Source organism: Phyllostomus hastatus, unplaced genomic scaffold (genome assembly GCF_019186645.2).
Source record: "Phyllostomus hastatus isolate PE091 unplaced genomic scaffold, TTU_PhHast_1.1 phas_scaffold_182, whole genome shotgun sequence".
Taxonomy (NCBI): domain Eukaryota; kingdom Metazoa; phylum Chordata; class Mammalia; order Chiroptera; family Phyllostomidae; genus Phyllostomus; species Phyllostomus hastatus.
In genome coordinates, this window is record NW_025334013.1 from 7,268,656 (window position 1) to 7,287,957 (window position 19,302).

A 19,302-nucleotide genomic window follows, 5' to 3' on the forward strand; every position below is an offset into this window, starting at 1 on the left:
AAATCCTAATACAAATGACCGTAATTCTAAATCTTTGAAAGACCGTCCTCAGATGACGCGGGATGTTTGTGCTCGCACCAGTAGCTGGCTCGCGATGGCGGTGAGAACGCTGACGGGGGTCCACACCCTGAGCCGTGGTTGTGGCCAACCCGCCCAGCCACCCGGGGGCTCCAGGGTGGGCCCCTTGCTCGGGGTCGTGCCGCTACTGGGGTGGCTGGGGGAGGACTAGAGTCTGGCCTGGTCGGATGCCCAGGCCCGTGGCTCTTAACTTAGACGGGGTCCCTGGCTAAGCCCCCTCAGCGAGTCTCAGTGCTGGTTTCGCAAGTATCCCGTGGTGCCTCCGTCCACAATTCAATTGCGACATGAATTTTCATTCACTTTACGTTTCCTAATTAGGGAATGACAGGGAAGGTGAGACGAAAATCCCATAATGACAGGGATTGCCTCTCTAGACGGTCAGTGACCACCGCCCTAGAGCACACACACGTTTGGGCCCAGCAGCAGAAAGGTGTGTTCCCACACCTGCTGCAGGGACTGTTGCCCCCTCCCCCCGGTCCCCCGCGTGCCCAGCACTCCCCTTCTCCGGTCCCTCGGTCCCTTGGTCCCTAGCATCCTGAGGGCTGGCGGCTTCCAGGCGGAGCCACGGGACCCCCCTCGCCAGCCCTCCGGGGCGGGCGGCTGGCCTCGCCTTTTCCACTGAGCTCTATATCTGAATAACATTCCTGTGAGTTTTCTCAAAGGTTAGTCCTGGGTCACTGGCACTTAAACCACTTGTTTTGGTAGATCCTTCCCGAGCAGGTTAATTATATATTTGATATCCTTCCCTTTTTATGCCTGAATGATGAGGATAAGTACCCTGTGGTTTATTAACTGTCACTTTAAACCTTTTCAAATTGTCTTGTGACAAAACAGAGTTTTATGCCCTTTTTATCCTGCTTTGATGAATGAGACAGGTTCTCTGGTTAAAATAGGCCAGGATAAATAAACCCTCTCCCTGATTGGTAGGGGAGGAGCTTGCGCTCGAAGCCACGAGTTCAAGTCTGCCACTCGTTTTGAAAGGCGACCTAAACCTGTGAACTTGTCCGCATGCCGCGTTTTTTCCTGACAGACGGGGCGGGCACCTAGGCACTCAGTAGTGTCTGAATAAGTGAAAGGAAAGGTGCTGCTTAAAGGCTGCTGATGTCTCCAGAAATCTCGATACCGAACCCTGAAGCGACAGCCTGCCGCACCTCCCGTTGTGTGACCCGCCGATGGTCAGAGCAGAAAGCCTCTGTCCTTCACACCGTGGGATCCCAGGCCCACCTCTCCTCCCTCAGGACAGAGCAAAGGCCTGTGGGTGCCTTTCCCTTTTTTGGTAAATTTACAATAGAATTAAGGAAGGTGAATGTCGCCATGGATTTTCCGTGGGGGTCTTGCAGGGGCTGTGGCCACCAGTGTCGCGTCCCACGCTCGTGGACCACCGTCCTGGGCACCGTCTGGCAGTCTCTCTCTCTCTCTCTCTCTCTCTCTCTCTCTCTCTCTCTCTCTCTCTCTCTCGCCTGGTGCTCACTGGGTGCCAGCCGGGGGCAGGGGTGCTGGGGGGGGGTGTGTGTGTTTATTTAAAGTGATTAATAAAAATACTGCTACGGTCTTAAAATTCTGCTCTTTCTGTTCCTGGTCCGTTGCAGTTCGCGGGGACCTTATCGGATGGCTTGGGAAAGACGATGGACAATCGGCATCAGTCGGAGCGGGAGTACATCAGATACCACGCGGCCACCAGCGGCGAGCACCTCGTGGCCGGCATCCACGGCTTGGCCCACGGTAGGTCCCCGGCCGTCGGGCCATAGGACAGTGGCTCTTCTGCCACGGATCCTCAGAGGTGCCTGTGTGGCCACCCGACTGCAAGCAGCAAAAAAAAAAAAGCTGGGTTGGCATCTGGGGGCCTGGCAGGCCTCCACGCTCTCCCCTCTTACCCCCTCGCCGCGGAGATGCGGCCACCTGTGGGCGAGGACTCCGCATTGGTTCTCAGAAGGTTGCGCCCAGTGCCATTCCTTCCTGCTCTCTGGCCTCTGTTCCCGAGGTGGCAGACGGTGCCATGAACTGACCCCTTTTAGCATGTGGGTCTGTTGCGCCGAGACCTGCCTTCTGCTCGCTGAGCATCCCTTCCCGAGGAAGTGCGGGGAGAAGCTGGCTGCCAGGGGTGTGCCCCGGTGTCTCTGGGTCTCATGCGTGTGCCCGAGAGATGTGGGTGGTGGCACGAATGTGTGAGGCCTCTGAATTTTCTTGAATTCTGACTTTCAGTGCTTTCGTTCTGACCCCTTTGCCTTTTGTTGTATTTTTGTCAACAACTTGTTAGCATAGCATTATTCAAGGCCCTTGGAAATGTAAACCTAGCCACCTTTCCCAGCCCCCTTTCCCAGCCCCCTTTCCCAGCCACGCCATACTTCAGGCACCCAGGGCCTCGCACTGCTCCCTGGGCCTCCGATTCCTGCGCCTCACCTGCCTTCTGCCCTCCCTCCCTCTGCCTCCTTCCCTCGCCCGTCGAAAGCCTATCCAACCCTTAAGTCCCAACTCAAGGGACGCTGTCCCCGGCTGGTGTTAATGAGGACGAGAGCACCGGTGGCAGTCCGGGGGGTGTGTGCGGCCAGCTGTGCGCATCTCGCTTTCCTGCCGGGCTGTGACGGCCGGGAGCTCGGGAAGACCCCCGCACGTTCACCCCCATTCTCGCAGTACCTCACCTGGTACCTGGCACGTGGCTCGTGCTTAGTGATGGTCAGTAGCCTGTTTGTGCCAGATTCTGGGGAGTAGCCTGAAGCTGCCAGGAGTCATGTCAAGACTGAAAAGGTTTTAATTATCAGCATTTGGAGGAAGAAGAAGGAATATAGAGAATAAAAAAATCTTCTCTTTGCATCGAGGGCAGAGCTTTTGTTTATCGGTTCTCCTGAGGGTGAGGGCTGGGTCCCGATGCCCGTGGTTTCCCTGGGCCTGCCCAGCCGGAGAGGGGGCCGTCCCCAGGGAGACATCGAGCTAGAAGTAAAATTTGGCTGAAACCAACTGTTTATGTACTTTTAAAGTTGATTATTGAGCAATCATTCATTTTGGGGTCGGAGATTTAATTATTCTCTCTAGTAACTGATGGCCGTGCACTGGACTGACAGAGGACCGTTTCTCAGGGACTGTAGCATGCTTTGCTCTGTGTAATCGCCTCTGTCCGTCCAGCATCCTGGGGATGCAGAGGGAAGGCGTGACTGTCCTCCCTCTTCAGATGGACACACCCGTGCGCTGGGAAAACAGGCGATTGTTTCAAGGTCGCAAAATCCCTTCCAGCCAGAAAGTGTTAGCTGCTACCCGCAGCTTCTCCGGGAGACTGGCCGTTCTAAGTCGAGGAACCGGTGGTCTCATCCAGGGAGGCCCCTTGAAACGCTGGTTTGGATGAAAGCAATAGCCAAGAGTGAGATCCTGGCTTCAGGATGCAAAAACCCTTAAAAGTTAGCAGCACCCTTGGTTTAAAAACTGGGGCTCATGCTCGGTTCTGTCTGTCGGCCCTGCCTGACCCGGGTTCAGTAGCGTTCTGCCTCTGCCGTGAACTCGGTTCTCACGGTTGGGGAAGGGACACTGCCTCACCGGAGCAAGTGGGCCCAGAGTCCAGAAGAGACGCTGCGAGTTGTCGGTACATCCTCGCCCAGGCGATGTCCTTCACTAGCCTGCCTCCCCGGGGCCGAAGAGCCTAGGAGCTCCCCCCCGCCCCGTCCCACGGGCGTCCTGTGAGCGTCCCTGGCCCCAGTCCGGGAAATGCTTCCGGGGCAGGGCCCGCTTCCGCCCTGCAGGACTGTGTCCTCCTCAGCCGTGGCCGACTTCTGGCCCCTTCTGAAGCTCTTGAAGGTCATTGCTGTCAACTTCCAAAATGTTCGGAGTAGCTTTCTGACCGAGGGTGGTCTTGCACACTGACTGCACTGAGAGTCCCGGCTGGCCCTGGCAGTGTTTTAAGGCCTCATGGCCAGGGCTTTATCTCGGACTCCGACGACCGATGCCCGCCCAGTTTCAGCAGAGCGCACAGCAGCAGCCTCTGCCCCGTTTCAAACGTTTGGTGCTGTTGGCCGGGCGCATGGAGTCCTCTGAGAACTGGGGGTCTGCGTTTAGTTACCCCCTGCCTTACCTTTTATAGGGTCCCCGCTTCCCCCAAGGGGCCTAGTTTCCTGTCTGCTGATTTAATCCCACTGTCTGCGTCCTCTCCCAGTAGCCCACGTGCTGCCCAGGCTCTGGAATGGAAAAACACCGCTGTTCAACCCTTAGGTTTTCTTTGCTTTCTGAAACCGGACTACACTTTACTTCTGACTAATATAAAATGTCTTGACTCCAGGCTTAAGGGGCAGATCTGCTGGTTCTGCATCTTGAGCTGGCCTGCCCACAGCCTGTCTAGGGATTCACAGGATGCCCCTGAGTCACCTTGCGAGGTGCATGGAAGGGAGGGGTTGGGCTGTAAGTGCTGTTGCTTGTGTCCTTGGCTCAGTTACAATAGCCCTTGTCTTTTTTGCTAGGTATCATTGGTGGACTGACCAGTGTGATAACCTCAACAGTGGAAGGCGTGAAAACAGAAGGGGGTGTCAGCGGTTTCATATCTGGCCTTGGGAAAGGGCTTGTTGGCACGGTGACCAAGCCGGTAGCAGGCGCCCTGGATTTTGCATCAGAAACTGCCCAGGCGGTGAGAGACACAGCCACGCTTAGTGGCCCCAGGTCAGTGGCTTGGGGGGGGGGGCGGGGCTTTGGCAGTTTCCAGCCCAGATCTGCCGCCTTTCCTAACCCGTCCTGCCATGTTTCATCATTTGCTTTCTGCTTTCGTGGTATGATTTTTCCATATTCAGATGCACATAACTAAAATTTCTTCCTTGTCTAATATAAACACGTGAAAACAGGGCCCAAAAATCGGCCGTGAATTTCTGCAGATCTCCATCTATATCTGTATCTGTATCTGTCTGTATCTATATCTAATCTGTATCTAATCTATATCTATGTCTGTCTATATCTATCTATATCCGCATGCACTGGGTACCCGTACCGCGTTGTGTTTCTTCACCAGAGGGGTTGGAAGTAGGATTGCGCCCTTGCCTGCATCCCCTGCTCACCAGACTGGCTGGGCCCCCACAGGCCCGTTAAGAAAACCGCCAGGCCATTGGCAGGGTCTTGCTCCCGGCCCCACAGCACGGGTCTAGAGTCTCTGAAGCTGCGGTTCACCGTGTGGGTCTGTCCTTCCTTGGGGGTCCTTCCACTCGGGAGTCCCAGCCAGTCCCCCCAGCCTCAGACCACCGCTCCCCGAGCCAGGCGGCCGACGTCCCGGTGAGGGCGCTGTCTTGCCTTGACGCCCGCCGAGACAGGAGGCAGCCCCAGCCCGCGTGGCTCCAAATCCCACAGAATCCGACTACTTTAACCTAGCCGTTTGTTTGTGCTGGTGCCCGTTCGAGCCTCCCTTTCTCAGGGGTCTCATCCCTGACTGATCGGGGCTCTCGTCAGCCGTGGGTGTAATGAGTATTACCGTTCCCGGCCGAGCCGGGCTCCGCTGAAGCCCGGGAGGGTTGTGCTGCCGCCGGCCTCACCGGGCGTCTTCACAGGGGCTCGTGGGTGCCCCTCCTGAGAGCCCAGGGCCTGGGCGTGCCCGCGCCCTGCCGCTCCCTCGGATGGGATCTGAAGTGAAATCGCCCCCAATTAAAACGAATCCATTTGTCTGTCACCAGGAAACTTCACCGACGACGGCACATCACTGCAGTCGGGGAAATGCTTAAGATCGTAGCCTGGGGCCGTGTGATGTGTTCCGCCAGAATGCGCTCCATCTGGGAGCAGCTGCTTTTTTAAAAAGGGTCTGTCGAGTTCACTTTAGTTAAGTTACAGTCTATTCTCGGATGCGGGCTCAGGCCGTCCGCCAGTATATTTTGAAGCAAAGTTAGGGGGCGGGGCAGAAGGGAGGCTTCATAGGTATCTCCAGTTGGTTTCCTCGTGCCTGCGCTAATTAATCCCAAGAAGTCTACCTGCAGCACCCCGTGAGGGCAGGGAGGCCTGAAGAAGTGTGGGTAACGCAGAAGGCCCTTCAGTATTCCAAGGGAACCCTGAAGTGGTCGAGGAATTGAGTGACTTGTTTCAAAAAGGGTCTGAGGTATGTGTGTTACATTTTAGAAATATTATTGTTTTTGTGCTGCTAACGTTAATGATGTTGACCAGAAAGAAATCCCCTGGATTTTCTATGATATGAGTTTGGAAGTCTCGGTCAAGTTCAGCCTCTTTCTGGGAGCACAGGGAGGGCACAAGCAGCGGCTGCAGGCAGAAGGCGTTCCTGTCACTCCCACCCACCGTCCGCCATGGCCATAGAAGGTTCGGGCCGCTGCCAGCCAGCGCGTGTCTGTCATTCACTCATTTCCAGTCTGTAAATATTGATAGAAAATCCCCAAAGAACTCAGGGCTGGGGATATAGCAGGAGCTATGTAAGGCAGGGCTTTCCCTGGTCTGCAAGGGCATCAAGGCGGGCAGCAAACATGAAGAAGTGTTATCTGAAATCGTGGGAAGCGACGCAGCGGATTTGCAGGGCGCTCGCTCTCAGACTATCGTTAGAGAGGATGGTGGGGAGAGGGTGGCTGGCGAACCTGTGGTCCTCTCTGGAGAAGTGGTATGGGAGGTGAAGCCCGAAGCGTGAGCAGGAGTTGTCCAGGTGAAGCGAGAGCCGTGTTGCTGGCGAGAGGGAGGGGAGCGGCCGTGCGGTTTGCCGCAGTGCAGGCGGCAACCGGACAGTGCAGTGGAGGTGTGGCTGCGTTTCCCAGGACAGCTGTCCGCCCAGCCGTGCACCCCTCCGGGGAACGGGCACTGCAGTGATGAGTGGGGAGCGGCCAGGTCGCCAGGGGCCTGTGGGCACGGGAGCTAAAAGGAGGGGGACTTAAGCACTGGCGTCTCCTCTCGTTCCAAGAAGCCAGGACTGGGAGAGTGTGGCCAGGGCGTCAGAGGTGAGGGGTGCACACGCCGGACCCACGCTAACGGGGGGTCTCCAGGAGACCTGGCCCGTCAGTCTTGAGTGCACTGAAAAGGCATTACAGCGTCTTCTGACGCACTTTAGCCGATGTCCTTAGTCTGTCCATCTAAGCCCAAAAGCAGGGTTCTCAATGAGGACCCCGTGTTGAGACAGAACGGGACACTTGGCCCGGAAAGCACTAGGTCCGGGTCCCGGCCCCCTTCCTTACTGATTAGCTCTGGGCCCCTCGTCAAGTCTCCTGGCCTGTCTCAGCCTCAGTTTTCTCACCTATAGATTAGGGACAAATGTACCTGCTGATGTATTCCTGTCTCTTCAGAGGTGTGAAGCTTTATCAGAGTCGTCTTAATGTGGAAGCCATACGGAACTGTAAAATGCTGGGTGGTGGTGTTTCCGAAAGTCACGGAAAAGGAGCGCAGAGATTCATGCAGATGGAGAACTATTTCAGAGCCTTGAGGGTTTGTTCTGATGACACCGTGACCTGTCAGGAACATTCTAGTTCTACTCAGGGATAAATCACCCTGGTTTCTTGGAAGTGAGATGTAACCTTCCCCAGCCATCCCCGCCGATTGAACAGGAGCCAGGGGCGTTACTCAGGGTTTTTCCCCACTGTTTAGACAACAGGGACTAACAAATGGTTTGAAGGGATTAGAAGTGAGATCCTGACCGAGGGCTGACCTGGGCCCAGGGGCTGAGCCAGGAGGAGAACCCAGGAGTCCAAGAGCTCTGCCTCTGAATCTGCTCTTGGAATGAGACTTTCTGCTTCCTTTGTAATATTTCATCCAAGTGCAGGCTTAGATTTTAGCATCTATGTTTCAAATGACCCAAATTTTAAGCAGATGATAGCAAAGCAAGCCATAAAACTATGAAAGAATACTCCTTCCAGTAATCCATCTGAAAAGTGGCCTTACAGGAAACATTGGCTCTTTCTGTGTTTATTTGAACATGGCTTTATTTATAGGGAACCCCCCTCCTGGAGCTCTTTTAGATTAAAATACTTCCAAGTTCCTCTCCTTGTTGGACAATGCAAGCATTCCAAAAAGACAGCCACCTCACTCTTCTCTGAAATTCCCACTCGGTCTGAAAGTTCTTGGGAAGTCAGGTGGGGGCGGGGGCGAGGGGAGGGCGGAGGACAGCAGAGCCTCTGGCCCCCACACGAACGCCGTGGACCAGTATCCCCTGCTGCATTTGTTAACCGTACAAGTATGTGTGGTTTGGAACCGAAGTGGGAAGCCTTTTCCAAGGCATCGCTCTGCTGGCTCAGGTTGCATGGTCTCGTCTGCGTGTGTTGGGCCACATATGTCTGTTCCCAAGTGAAGTTTATGGAAATGGCACACGGTGCAGCCACACTTGCGGTGCCACTGGAGCCCTGGAGAGAAAAGTCCGTCGCCCTCCAGGCAGACGGGGCCAAGCAGGGTGCCCACCGGGCCGCTGCCCAGTTCTGTGCCTGTGCGGTGGGCTTTGATGGCAAAACGTGTGCAAAGCTACTTCGACAGAAAGCTGCAGCGACCCCGGAGCAGCCGTTTCACGAGGAGCCAAAAACACCTTTGAAAAGAGAGGAGCCTTCAGCCCCGGGCTGTGGGTGTGCTTGCGTGTCTCTCCACGTGCCGTCGGCTGTAGGCTTTGGGTGGCGTGCGTTTTAGGAAGACAGTACATGAAGATTTATGGAGCTGGGCCCTGAGGTTTCCTCCAACGTATTTCTTCACCTTGTTCGTCAAGACCCAAGCAGCGGGGGAAGTGGGAGTTGGCAGAACTTGAAATATTTCAACTAATTTAGCAAAGCTCAGGAGCGGAGGAGCTTATCTCATTACTTGGGTTAGGTGAGGAGGGAGGGGGAACTGGAAGGATCGTGACAGATGGGGTTTGCGGACACGGCCGCCGGGGCTCGAGAGCGTTCCGGAATCCTGGGACCCTCGCACTGTGCACGGCGCTGCGGATTCCAGGCGCCCCGAGAGCTCTCGAGTGACCTTTGGTCGGCTTCACAGGAAAGAGTTACGGCGGGCATGTTTGACTTTTTCAGCGAAAACACTCCTAAGACGCCACCCAAAATCCGTTACAGACACTTTCCATCAGTGGCCTCCTAGATGCGAAACTGAGGTGGATTTTCCTAAGGCAGAGCCCTCTCTGCTGCAGCGTCTGCGTCCCGCCCGCGACTCCCTGGGGTGGAGGGGCTACGACCCTCCGGCGCCTGCCTGCTGAGCCTGAGGAGCGCCGGGCTGGACCGGTCAGGTGAACGTCAGCTCGGGGCACTCGGGCGGTGCTTCTGCTGCGCTTTCACCCGGGTCTGGCGGTACCGCTGGGACCCACGCTGCTCCGCGGGCAGCCGCTGGCTCTCCGTGGTGTCCTTCGAAACACACCCTGCAGAGCTGGCTTGAAGTGAGCCTTTAGGCAGCTTCCAAAGGTAAAGGTCCAGCAAAAATTAAAACGTTTGTCCCATCTGCGGCCAGGGAGAGGACAGTGGTAGACAGCCCCTGTCCCTCGGGGCAGGGCAAATCCAACATTTCTTGGGAAGTTTCTATTTTATCTTGAGACTGCGAATGAATTTTATATTTTATCCCATGTTTGTTTTAGTGAAATGTTTTTCATTGCTACTCAATAAAATGAACTCTCTGGAAAGGTAGGATTCCAAAGGTAGGATACCGTGTAATCCTATAGCTTGCACCTCATACTTGTTCAAGAAGTGTGAGGTGCTCCTCCCAGATGGGTCCCCTAGAGCCCGGCAGCAGGGATGCAAAGGCCCGTGTATCGGCAGTGGTGAACGGCCGGGGCCCGGGACGCATGTGGCCCCCAGGCTCTGTTTCTTGTCTGCGAGCACAGACATCTGTTGGCTTGGTGACTCTCTGCCGCTGGGGGCGGCCAGTGCGCTGGCCGGCCTGTCAGGCTCATCATGAGAAGGGATTAGATTTCAGTGGCACTGGAAAATTACCGCCGCGTCCAGCCAAAGGGAAGGGACTGTTCGTGTCTCTCTTCCGTTGTCCAGAAGCGGCGCAGAGCTTTGTCGGAGCCGCCACTCTGTCCGCCTTGGACTCGCCCCTGGGTGCGGACGAGGGGACAGCCACGGGTCTCCCCCCACCCCACTCGCGCCAAGCCAGGCCTTCCCCCGGCGCGCCTGCGGGCAGAGGGGACCTCGTGGCTCCTGAGCAGCCCCCCAAGGGGAGCGTTCAGAGCCGCATTCCTGACGTGGGCTGTCTCCGCCGGGTCTGAAATGAAGCTGGTGAAGTTACAAGATAGGATATTTTTAAGAAACATCTTCGCAGTCCTTCATGCCTTATAAGTTAAAACTCGTCTCAGAGGAACACAAGCAGAGGAATCTTATTTTCTAAGACAGACTCCTTCCCTCTTGCTGAACTCTAAATACTCTGTTCCCCCTTCACTCAAAGACTCCAGACAATGCCGTGCTCATTAGCACGCAACTTATAGAAAGCTCGGATCCGCTGCCGGGGGGAGACGCGGAAGGTGTGTGTGCGTTCCTGCACACACGTATTTGAGAAAAGCCTTTCCATTTCTGAAATCCCATGACTCATTTTCATGCAAGATTATCTGTTAGGGAAAAACCACTTTTTTGGTCACGGCACATTATAATCATTTCTAGAAAGGAGAGCATCTATTTTTTGCCATTTTTGGCATGCCGAAACGACTGACTCTATGGAAAGGGCACAGTCCTGCTTCCAAGAGTAAAAATAAATTGATGTTAGGCAAGCACATCTCTAAAGTGCAGTCCCTGTATCTCAACAGGCAGGTCTTCGCGCAGATAAAATAAATGGCCAGTCTGGTTGCTCTCTGGCTTGGGTTTCTCCCGTTTAGAATGAAGTAATCAATCACACCATCGTGCATCTGGAGTTCCTTCCTGGTTCAGTGACTCGGTTTTTAAAACTCGGGAGTGACACTCAGTTGTATCCATGAGATAATAACGCCTTTGAGATTTCTGGTTGGAACTCGCCAAGAAACAGAACCGCGCACTTCTTCCCGAGAAACCCTTTCACTTCTAGCCCAGCCGAGGAGCGGGAGGCCCTCCGTGGCTTGTGGCGTCCCCCCGCAGAGGGGCTGCAGGTTGACTGGGCTTGGGGTCTCCACGCCTGCCCTGCATCTGCCGCTGCTCTCCCTCGCAGGGCCGTCCTCTGTGCCCGGGACCTCGCCGGCGTCTCCCTGGGCACAGAGTGGGTTCGGGTTCGAGCTCAGAGCCCTGGCTCTCAGAGCATCAGCTCGTGAGAGTGTGCCGGGGTGCACAGAGGACAGGCGGGCTGGCCGGGAGCTGGAGGCCGTGGCACCGCACCTCGAGCAAAAGGCCGTGACCCTGGGGGGAAGCCGAGGGAGGCCTGGGCAGCAGGCCCGGGTCCCGTGGCCCCAGTGCCTTCGTCCCCGCTCCGGCCAGACTGCCGCTCACAGGCAGACTCGCACCAAGTCTCTCACCCGTTCCTCACGGTGAGCGGGGCGGGGCAGGTAAGATGGAATTGGCAAAACATTTTAATCACGATATGCTCTAAAAGAAGCAGTTTTCTTATATCTGGTTTATGTAAGCCAAATCCAGTTAAATGTGACTGATCTCTATTTTTAGTGGATTTACTTTATTATTTCAGAGAGGAAACTGATCTCTAATTAGCACAATTAGCACATATGGGTCTTTTTAGAACAGAGGTTCTCAAAATAGGGCCTAGGGACCCCTGGGCAACCCCCTAACCTTTCAGGGGTCTCTAAGGTCAAGCCTGTCTTTACGTGTTTACGTGTGAACTTACGCACACTTAGACAGATACCTTGTGTAAGAACCTCTAGCGTGTGGCGGGGCTGTGCGGAAGCCGCCCGGGGCGTGGCGTGACCACAGAGTGACCTCGGGAGCGGGCGAGAGAAGGCAGCTGCTCCCTGTCACACGGGGCGTGAGGAGGCGTGCAGACGTGGAGGAGGTGCCGCACCCCGCGCCTCCTGTGACTCCGTGGACGTGCCCCCAGCCCACAGACCCCTAGACCTGGGTCAGGCATTTCCTCAACCAGCTGCTCTGTTTGGAGGTGCGGCGCAGGCCCGCCCCCTGCCGACGAAGAGCACGCATCAGCAGTGGTGGGTCCACGTGGGTCCGCCTGGCGGAGCCGCTGTCCTGTGACACTTCGCTTCGGCTCCCCGCCAGCCCTCCTGGTCTGTCCCCAGCTCTCACCGGGTTCCTTGAAGTAGCGACCGGAAAGATGTCACCACAAAGCAGAAAGACCTCTCTCAATAATTTACCTCATCTAGTTCTTCGCCTTAACCTTCCACGTCAATACATTTTCACTGCAGCCACCTGGAGGGTGCGGGGCAGACCGTGTCAGGGGGCGAGGTCCGCCTTGTCCGAAGCCCCCCTGGCTGGGCCAGCACGCCCTGAGCTGGGCCGGGAGCTGGAGCAGGTCTCGCTCCGTCAGCGCTGACTTGGCGAAAGCTCCGCTTTCTGCCCCAGCAAGGTGGCTGGGGCGGGGCAAACCTGCGCTCTTTGGGTAAGTGCCTTTGAACTCCCGTAGAAGGCAGTTTTACGAGGCAGTTGTCCTGTGTTAACGCCACCGCCAGCCCCTCGCAGGGTTTCCCCAAACACACTTCAAACACAGACCATGGTAGGGGCGGCCAGAGCCGCACCATAAAACCCCAGCACTGCAGGAAACTTCAAAGGAGCAAAACTTCGCAAGAGGCCGATGGGTCACAGGAGTGCTGGCGAGCCCTGGTGGGTTGGGTGGTGGGTCGCCCCGCGTGCCGGGCAGCCTCGCGGGGCACGGCTGGGTGGAGGGCAGGGCTTGGTCCCGGGACGTGCCGGGCCTGCTCCGGCAGCACGCTCAGGGCAGCGGTGCCCGATGCCTGCCTCCTGCCTCCTGCGGTGTGAAAGGTCACGGTACCGCGAGTGGCATACTTTCGCACCCAGTGAACAGACGTGGGCCTCGGAAGGTTTGTGCATTTTTGTTTCAACTATCGAGGGGCCCCACTGATTCAGTTTAGCTGGTTTTGAACTTGCGGTACTTAGATCCGGTGGCTTAGTAAGCACGCTGGTTCAGGTATAGGCAAATTGATGGCAGAAATGCATTAACTGCTTAATTGTTGACCTCCTACTGTGTTCCAGGCAAGTAATAAATATTAGGTACTGAGAATATTTAAATGCTTGAGAACAAACTGCTTTGAAGAATATACCAGGTTCTCGAGAATCACCAAGCTGTCTGTGGGTTCGTATTCTTACATTAGTTTTAGGTGCTCGTTACAGCAAGTTTCCTATAGCTTCGTAGAAGTCCGCCCCTTTATCAGTGATGTCACTTGCTGTTTGTTCCTGGCGGCAACCCAATCGCACTAGTGTGTGGAGGGGGGTGGGAGGCTGGCGGGGCGGTGCAGGCATCTCTCCAGCCTTACTACCAGGCCCCCCACGGCTCTTTCAAAACAAGTCGTTACAGCTTTACTGGTTGTTTACAGTTGGCCAGCGATCTCTAGGCTTTTCAATTAGTCTTTATTCCTCATATGTATTTCCTAAATATTATAAGTATCTACAGTTAATAAGGAGAGTGTTTTCAAAAACCTATGTTTCTGAGCTTTCCTCACTGTAACACTTTCTAAAAATTTGTTTCAAATTAAATTTTATTTTACCTGAATAAATGTCCACACTCTTTGAAGACGTCCACACGTCTGAGAACGCAGCCAGCGGTCTCCTGCCCCTCGCCTCTCTGCGTCTGACTCCCGCTCCCCAGGGACGGCCGCTTGCAACGCTTTCGGCTTTTGGTTCGGTTAGGAGCTATTTACCTCCACGTTTCAAAAAAAAATTAGCATGGTGCTATTTCTTGCTATTATTTAACTTCCTATTGCTATACATACATGTTCCCCTTCCCCATTTTTCAGTAAGTTTTGCTCTTTTTGGGTAAACCAATACTCAGTCTTTGCATTACCATGGCCGCGTAAATAATACTCCCAGTGAAGCCACATAGGTTACTATGGTTACGTTTCCTTTCTGGTTTCACTTTTTGGCTTGTTTTTTGTCCCTGGAGTTAATAACTGGTAACTGCTTTTGTTATTGTCACTTGATTAGTTTTCTCTCTGTGTATTTCCAATTTATTCCCAAACTCTTACTTGCTTTCAACTTTTTTTAGTCTGAGGTTAATAACTTCTTTAAAAGAAATTATCTGTCTGTTACTGATTGATCCATGAACTCTCCTCTGTAAGTTTTAAAATGTATTAAGTCGTTTACCAGCTCCTTAGAAATTCTTTCTCGAGACGGCTCTAGCTCCCGTCGGGCCCGGCCGCTCCCCGGGTCTGCAGAGCTGGTGCCCGCGTGCTCTGGGTGGACTCCCTTCCTTCCTCTTGTTCGTTTTGGTCTTTTCCTCCCACTAACAAACACCCTTCGCAGATGTGTGGTGGCGCGTGGCTCCTCCCGTGTAAAGACGAGGCGCTGACCAGCAGGGTGGGACTCTCCGTGGGGGGCCCGGGGCCTCCCTGGGGTGGGTCAGCGGGGAACGTGCGCACTGCCCTGTCCTCCCGAGGAGGAGCGGCCCAAGTGGGGGGAGAGACGGACGCGCCCGTCTACCTGCCGCTCACATAGGCCTTCCCCACCTCACCTGCGGGCCTCCCCGCCCCCTCCCCGCGCCCCGGGCCTCCGGAGCTCCCCGGTGCCTCGGTGTTTCCGAAATTGCGCGGGTTTGCTGTACTAATTAGCTAACTGCTTGTGGCTCCCGCTTCCTCGGGCGTACATGTCAGCACCACTTGCCCATCTGCTTTTCAGCTTCTAAAACGTTGCTGACACCTTCCCTTTATCCTTCTGGATCTGTGCCACTGGGGCCCCTTCGCTTTCCCTTGGGAGGGGTCTCTGGACTGCATCTGTCGTACTTAATCAGAAGGCCCATAATTCAGACTTTTCACTAATCCGTGCAGCCTTTCTCGATGTCCTTTCCGTCCGCGTCCCACCAGTAACCGAATGAACGTGGTTTCACCGAAATCCGTGGTTTCTGCTCAACCATTCCTGAAGTCGGGCGGCATTGACAGAGGGCAGTCACGTGACTGCCAGCGCTTTTGAGTGTTCGCTGGGGTGGTGGCACTGCCCCGTGTGTTTTGCGTGCATCACCTCACTGAGTCACGTCGATTTTGGGACCGCATCTGCCCAGGCGGTCCGTGGCCCTCCTCTCCCAGGAAGGTTTGGAGAGCCTCTGGGGAGAAGTCGTGGCCGGTCCCCCCGACCAGGTTTCAGTCTGGGTTTGGTCTTTAATCTCTCATCCTGTGTGTTGTAAAGAAGCTGGTTGTAGAAGGCTCTTGTCAGAGCCCAGGAACATGAAAGAAGTAGCACACCCCACGGTAGTGACACGGCCCTGTCACCACCCCTCCCTGAGCCGTAAAAGCTATTCAGAGGGGCCGGCAGCTGGTGAGCGACTGTACTTAGATCCTGGGTGCTGATGGGTGTTTGGTAGTTTCCAGGGGAAGTTGCTGAAAGTTTTCTTATCTTGACACTCCAAGGGCAAGAGGTCTTTCTTCAAAGAGGCGCTGGTTTCAGAAAGAGACATGGAGAGAACATGCAGTCACAGGCCTTCCCCACTTCTGGAGGGGCAGTGGGAGGGAGCACTGTGGTGGGCAGTGTGAGAAGAGAGCAGGCGTCCGCGGGAGTGGAGGAGGGGCCCCCACGGCGCCGTTTGGTGCCCACGTCTGTAGCCCCAGGTCCGAGGCTGTGGGGAGGCGGCCGGCCCTGGATCTGAGTTATCACACTGCTGTTTCTTCGCTGCGGCCCGGGGCAGACCGCCCCCACCCCTTCCATATCGCTGAGGTCAGATGTCTCTGACTCCCATGGAATGGGAATGCCAGTGCCCACCTCCGTGGTGGGGGTGGGGATTAAATGCCACCTGTGAAGCACTCTGCCCGACACGTGGCGTGTAACTGAGGCTCAGGAAGTGGCATTCGTGTCGGGAGTCTGTCCCAATACGGGACGCAGAGCGTAGGTGAAATGGGCTGTGTGTGTCCTCAGCTGTCACTTGCGCCCTGTGCCTGAAGACTTGTTGACCACTTGCCGTAGCCGAGATGAGGAGTTCACGTGCTTTGCTGGGTTTGGGCCCTTCCTGCCCACCCTTTCTTCACGCCCCGGACCGCTCAGTTCGGGCCTGCAAGCCCGTGGGTGGAGTCGCTGGCCGGGGGGCTCACCTGGGCTCCCAGCCTTTGTGTGTGAGAGGCGCACTGGAGAAGGTGTGCGCAGGCCACGAACTTGCTCTGAACTCGCCCGCGAAGAGCAGGTGATCCCAAACTATTGTTAGTGTCTGCTGTAAATGATACGCCTCTGGGTTCGAGCAGAGTTCAGCCAGGAGCCCCGCATGACACGGAAATCTGTCCTGGAGCCAGGCTCGTCGGGTCAGAGTTACGCAGCGAGTGCGTCCAAGCGCTGGCATCTGTTGCCTGCCGAGGGCCGGCCGGCCGGGAATGATGGAGTGCTGGTGGACGCCAGGACGGGGCCTGTGGCCCCGCAGCAGCTGACAGGCTCTGTCAGGCCACCGCTGCTCCTCCAGCTCTTCTGATAAACAGCTTTAAAAGCATGACGTGGCTTGGAAAGCATCCTTCAGAAACGGTTATGTTTTCCAGACGCATGACAGTCCACCGTTGGGTATCGTGGAAGGGTTTTGAGTTGTAGGACCAGGCCCCCCTTCCGCGGGGCTGCTGGGACGATCGGGGCTTGTCTGTCTGACTCCCGCCGGGACGGGCTCACGGACAGTGTGACCGTGCAGGTCGGGGTCCCCAGCGTCTGTGAATAAAACAGCGCTCTCGGTTCTGGGCAAGGGTCTAAAGGAAACACCGTGCCTCTCAGGCCCAGCGGGGTACGCTGGGCCCTTTAAAACATCGCTTTGGCCAGGCACCTTTCCGTTCGTAGGTCCTGCAGAGGGAAAATCGGAGATAACTCTGGATTATCATAAAAATAACTCTGGGCCTTTGAAAGTGAGCCTGCTCAGGATTGTAAATATTTACTTCGTGATTCATTTCAGAGCTCATCTTCCCATCTGTCCCGTTTCCAGAAATTTAGCTCCTGCTGCCTCTCACACCTCCTAGGACATGCGGGGTGTCCCTGGGCAGGGAGGTGGTTCTTGCGGGAAGGGCCTGGGGGCTCAGCAACCCCTTTGGGACTTGGCCTCGCACGGTCAGGTGGGTGAGTACCGCGTGCTCTAGTGAGGGGGTGTTAAGAAACTTCCTCTGAGGTCTAATGTGTCATAGATTTTTTGTTAACTTTGGGGGTAGGATCTATGGGGCTTTACTCTTATTCCCAGAATGCCAAGGAGCGGCTGACAGAGTAGCACAGATGTCGTTCTGATTTATTGTGGCTAAGTGACAGCAGTCCACGTCCTCGTCATCTGTCCTCGGAGGATCAGTGCCTCCCCAGATCAGGTCTCTGTGATCAGAATAACCTGTCTGGATGTGCCCCCCAGAGACTGGAGGCAGCGGGGCCTCCGGCCAGGAGAGCAGGACTGCAGACGAGGAGACCGGAACCCTGGTTCCGGCCCTGCCATCACTCTTACTTTGTGGCCTCGTGCCAACGGCTTTGTGTCACCTTCTCAAGTCAGTCTCCCCACTCCGAAGGGGCAGAGGGCCCCTCCTGCCCTGGCCACGGCCGCGGGGTCGAGGCGACCCGCTGGTCATGTGACTCCCTGGAGAAGCGGCACAGAGGGGCCCTTGGTAGGGGCCCAGGTCGGGAGGAAGCCGGGCACTGAGACCCAGGAAACCCCGGCGGGACCCAGGGGAGCTCCGTGGTGCTGAGCGAGAGTGCGAAGGCGTGGGCGAGTCTGAGGCGGAGTCGCACCTCAAGTATTCTAAGCAGCCCTTGGCCCCGGGCTGAACCTCAGCTGGGCTTAGCATGATTTAAGTTGGTTACATTTAATCCCCTGAGGGGTTGAATCTGTGGCCAGGCCTGCCCTGTCACCACTTCAGCCCTCCCTCTGACCTCACCTCTGGGAGGACTGGAGCGCGTGGGGTGGGGGTGGGGCGGGGGGGAGGGCAGCCTCCACGGAACGTGGTGTCCGGCGGCCCAGTGTGAGCGTGCTGCTTCCCCACGCCCAGGCCCTGGAGAGGCTCCTCGGTGCTCACGGTTTCTGTAGCTCACAGCCAAGGAATCGACGTTGTGGGGGTTTCTTAGTGCCTTGACAGAGGCTATTTTGCACCCAGAAGGAGGATGTATGGGGTGTGAAAAAGCAAATTTCAGCCCTGGCTGGTGTGGCTCAGTGGATTGAGTGCCGGCCTGTGAACCAAAAGGTTGCCGGTTCAATTCCCAGTCAAGGCGTGTGCCTGGGTTGGGCCAGGTCCCCAGTTGGGGGTGTGCAACAGGTCCATGTATCTCCTGCACATTGATGTTTCGCTCCCCCTCTTTCTCTTTCCCTTACCCTGTCTCTAAAAAGTAAATGAGAAAAATCTTTAAAAAAAAGAAAGAAAAAGCAAATTTCAAAGCATATGTCCTTTTAGTTCCCAAACTAGTATCAAAGGAGCCCTTCTTAGCCCCACCCACAATGCTAGAGTAGGTAGCAGGGCTGAGCGGCTGGGAGAAGGCAATCCGGAAAACTGGGGAGAGGCGGGGGCCTCCCCGGGCCTGCGCAGTGGCCGCTGCTGCACCCTGCGTGAGGACAGCCGTGTCCCTGGCTCTGGAGCATCTGGCCTCTTTATTTACGGTTGTATGTCCTTGGAATATGGTCATCAAAGTGCCCCTGAGCTGGAGAAGGTCCAGCAGGAAGTGGGGGCATCCAGGTCGATGTGTGTAAGTTCTCAAAGTCTGTCTTGGCCCCTAACAGAGTCCGATTCTCAAAGACAGGCCCCGTTTTTCAAATGTTGATGCGTCAGAGGGCGTTAGTGTGTCTGGGCGCACACGTGGGCCGGACGAAGCTTCCACGAGCCCTCCTGCTAAGACCGACACGGAACGGAGACTGGGTTCCTTTGTGACTGTTAACGTAGCCCGTGTGACCGTGTGCGCGCAAACGCCGTGTGGGTTGCCCCCGGGGAAGTGTCGGGCCTTATTATGACTACAGGGTTAGCGCTGAACTTGGGTATGAATTCCTAGAGACAGATTGAATGGATTACATGTTTTTCTTGAGAATTTCCTAAATTAGCCTTCCCTACCTTAACTTTTTCTTGCCTGTTCTTTCCTGACTTAAGTGGTTCCCTATTTTTAACAAATCAGAACAGATAGTATACAGTAGAAGAATTAGCATAAGAAAAAAGGGGGTTCTCACCATGACTGGTACTGGCTGAATTGGCTGGGCGTGGTCCAGAAAAGTGAAAGGTCACTGGTTTGATTCCCAGTCAGGGCACGTGTCCGGGTTGCAGGTTCGGTCCCTGGTCAGGGTGCGTGTGAGAGGTGACCAGTCCCTATGTCTCTCTCACATCGA

General features: G+C 55.6%; 1 protein-coding gene across 5 annotated transcripts in view; it reads left to right on the forward strand.

The window, feature by feature from the left end:
* Positions 1-19,302, forward strand: part of VPS13D (vacuolar protein sorting 13 homolog D) — a 225,048-nt gene that overhangs the window by 173,971 nt on the left and 31,775 nt on the right. For all 5 annotated transcript variants that reach the window (XM_045858715.1, XM_045858714.1, XM_045858716.1 and 2 more), the window contains 2 exons: positions 1,668-1,800; positions 4,518-4,713. In XM_045858715.1, coding sequence (XP_045714671.1) covers positions 1,668-1,800; positions 4,518-4,713 — 329 coding nt within the window. The remainder of the gene's footprint in view (positions 1-1,667; positions 1,801-4,517; positions 4,714-19,302) is intronic.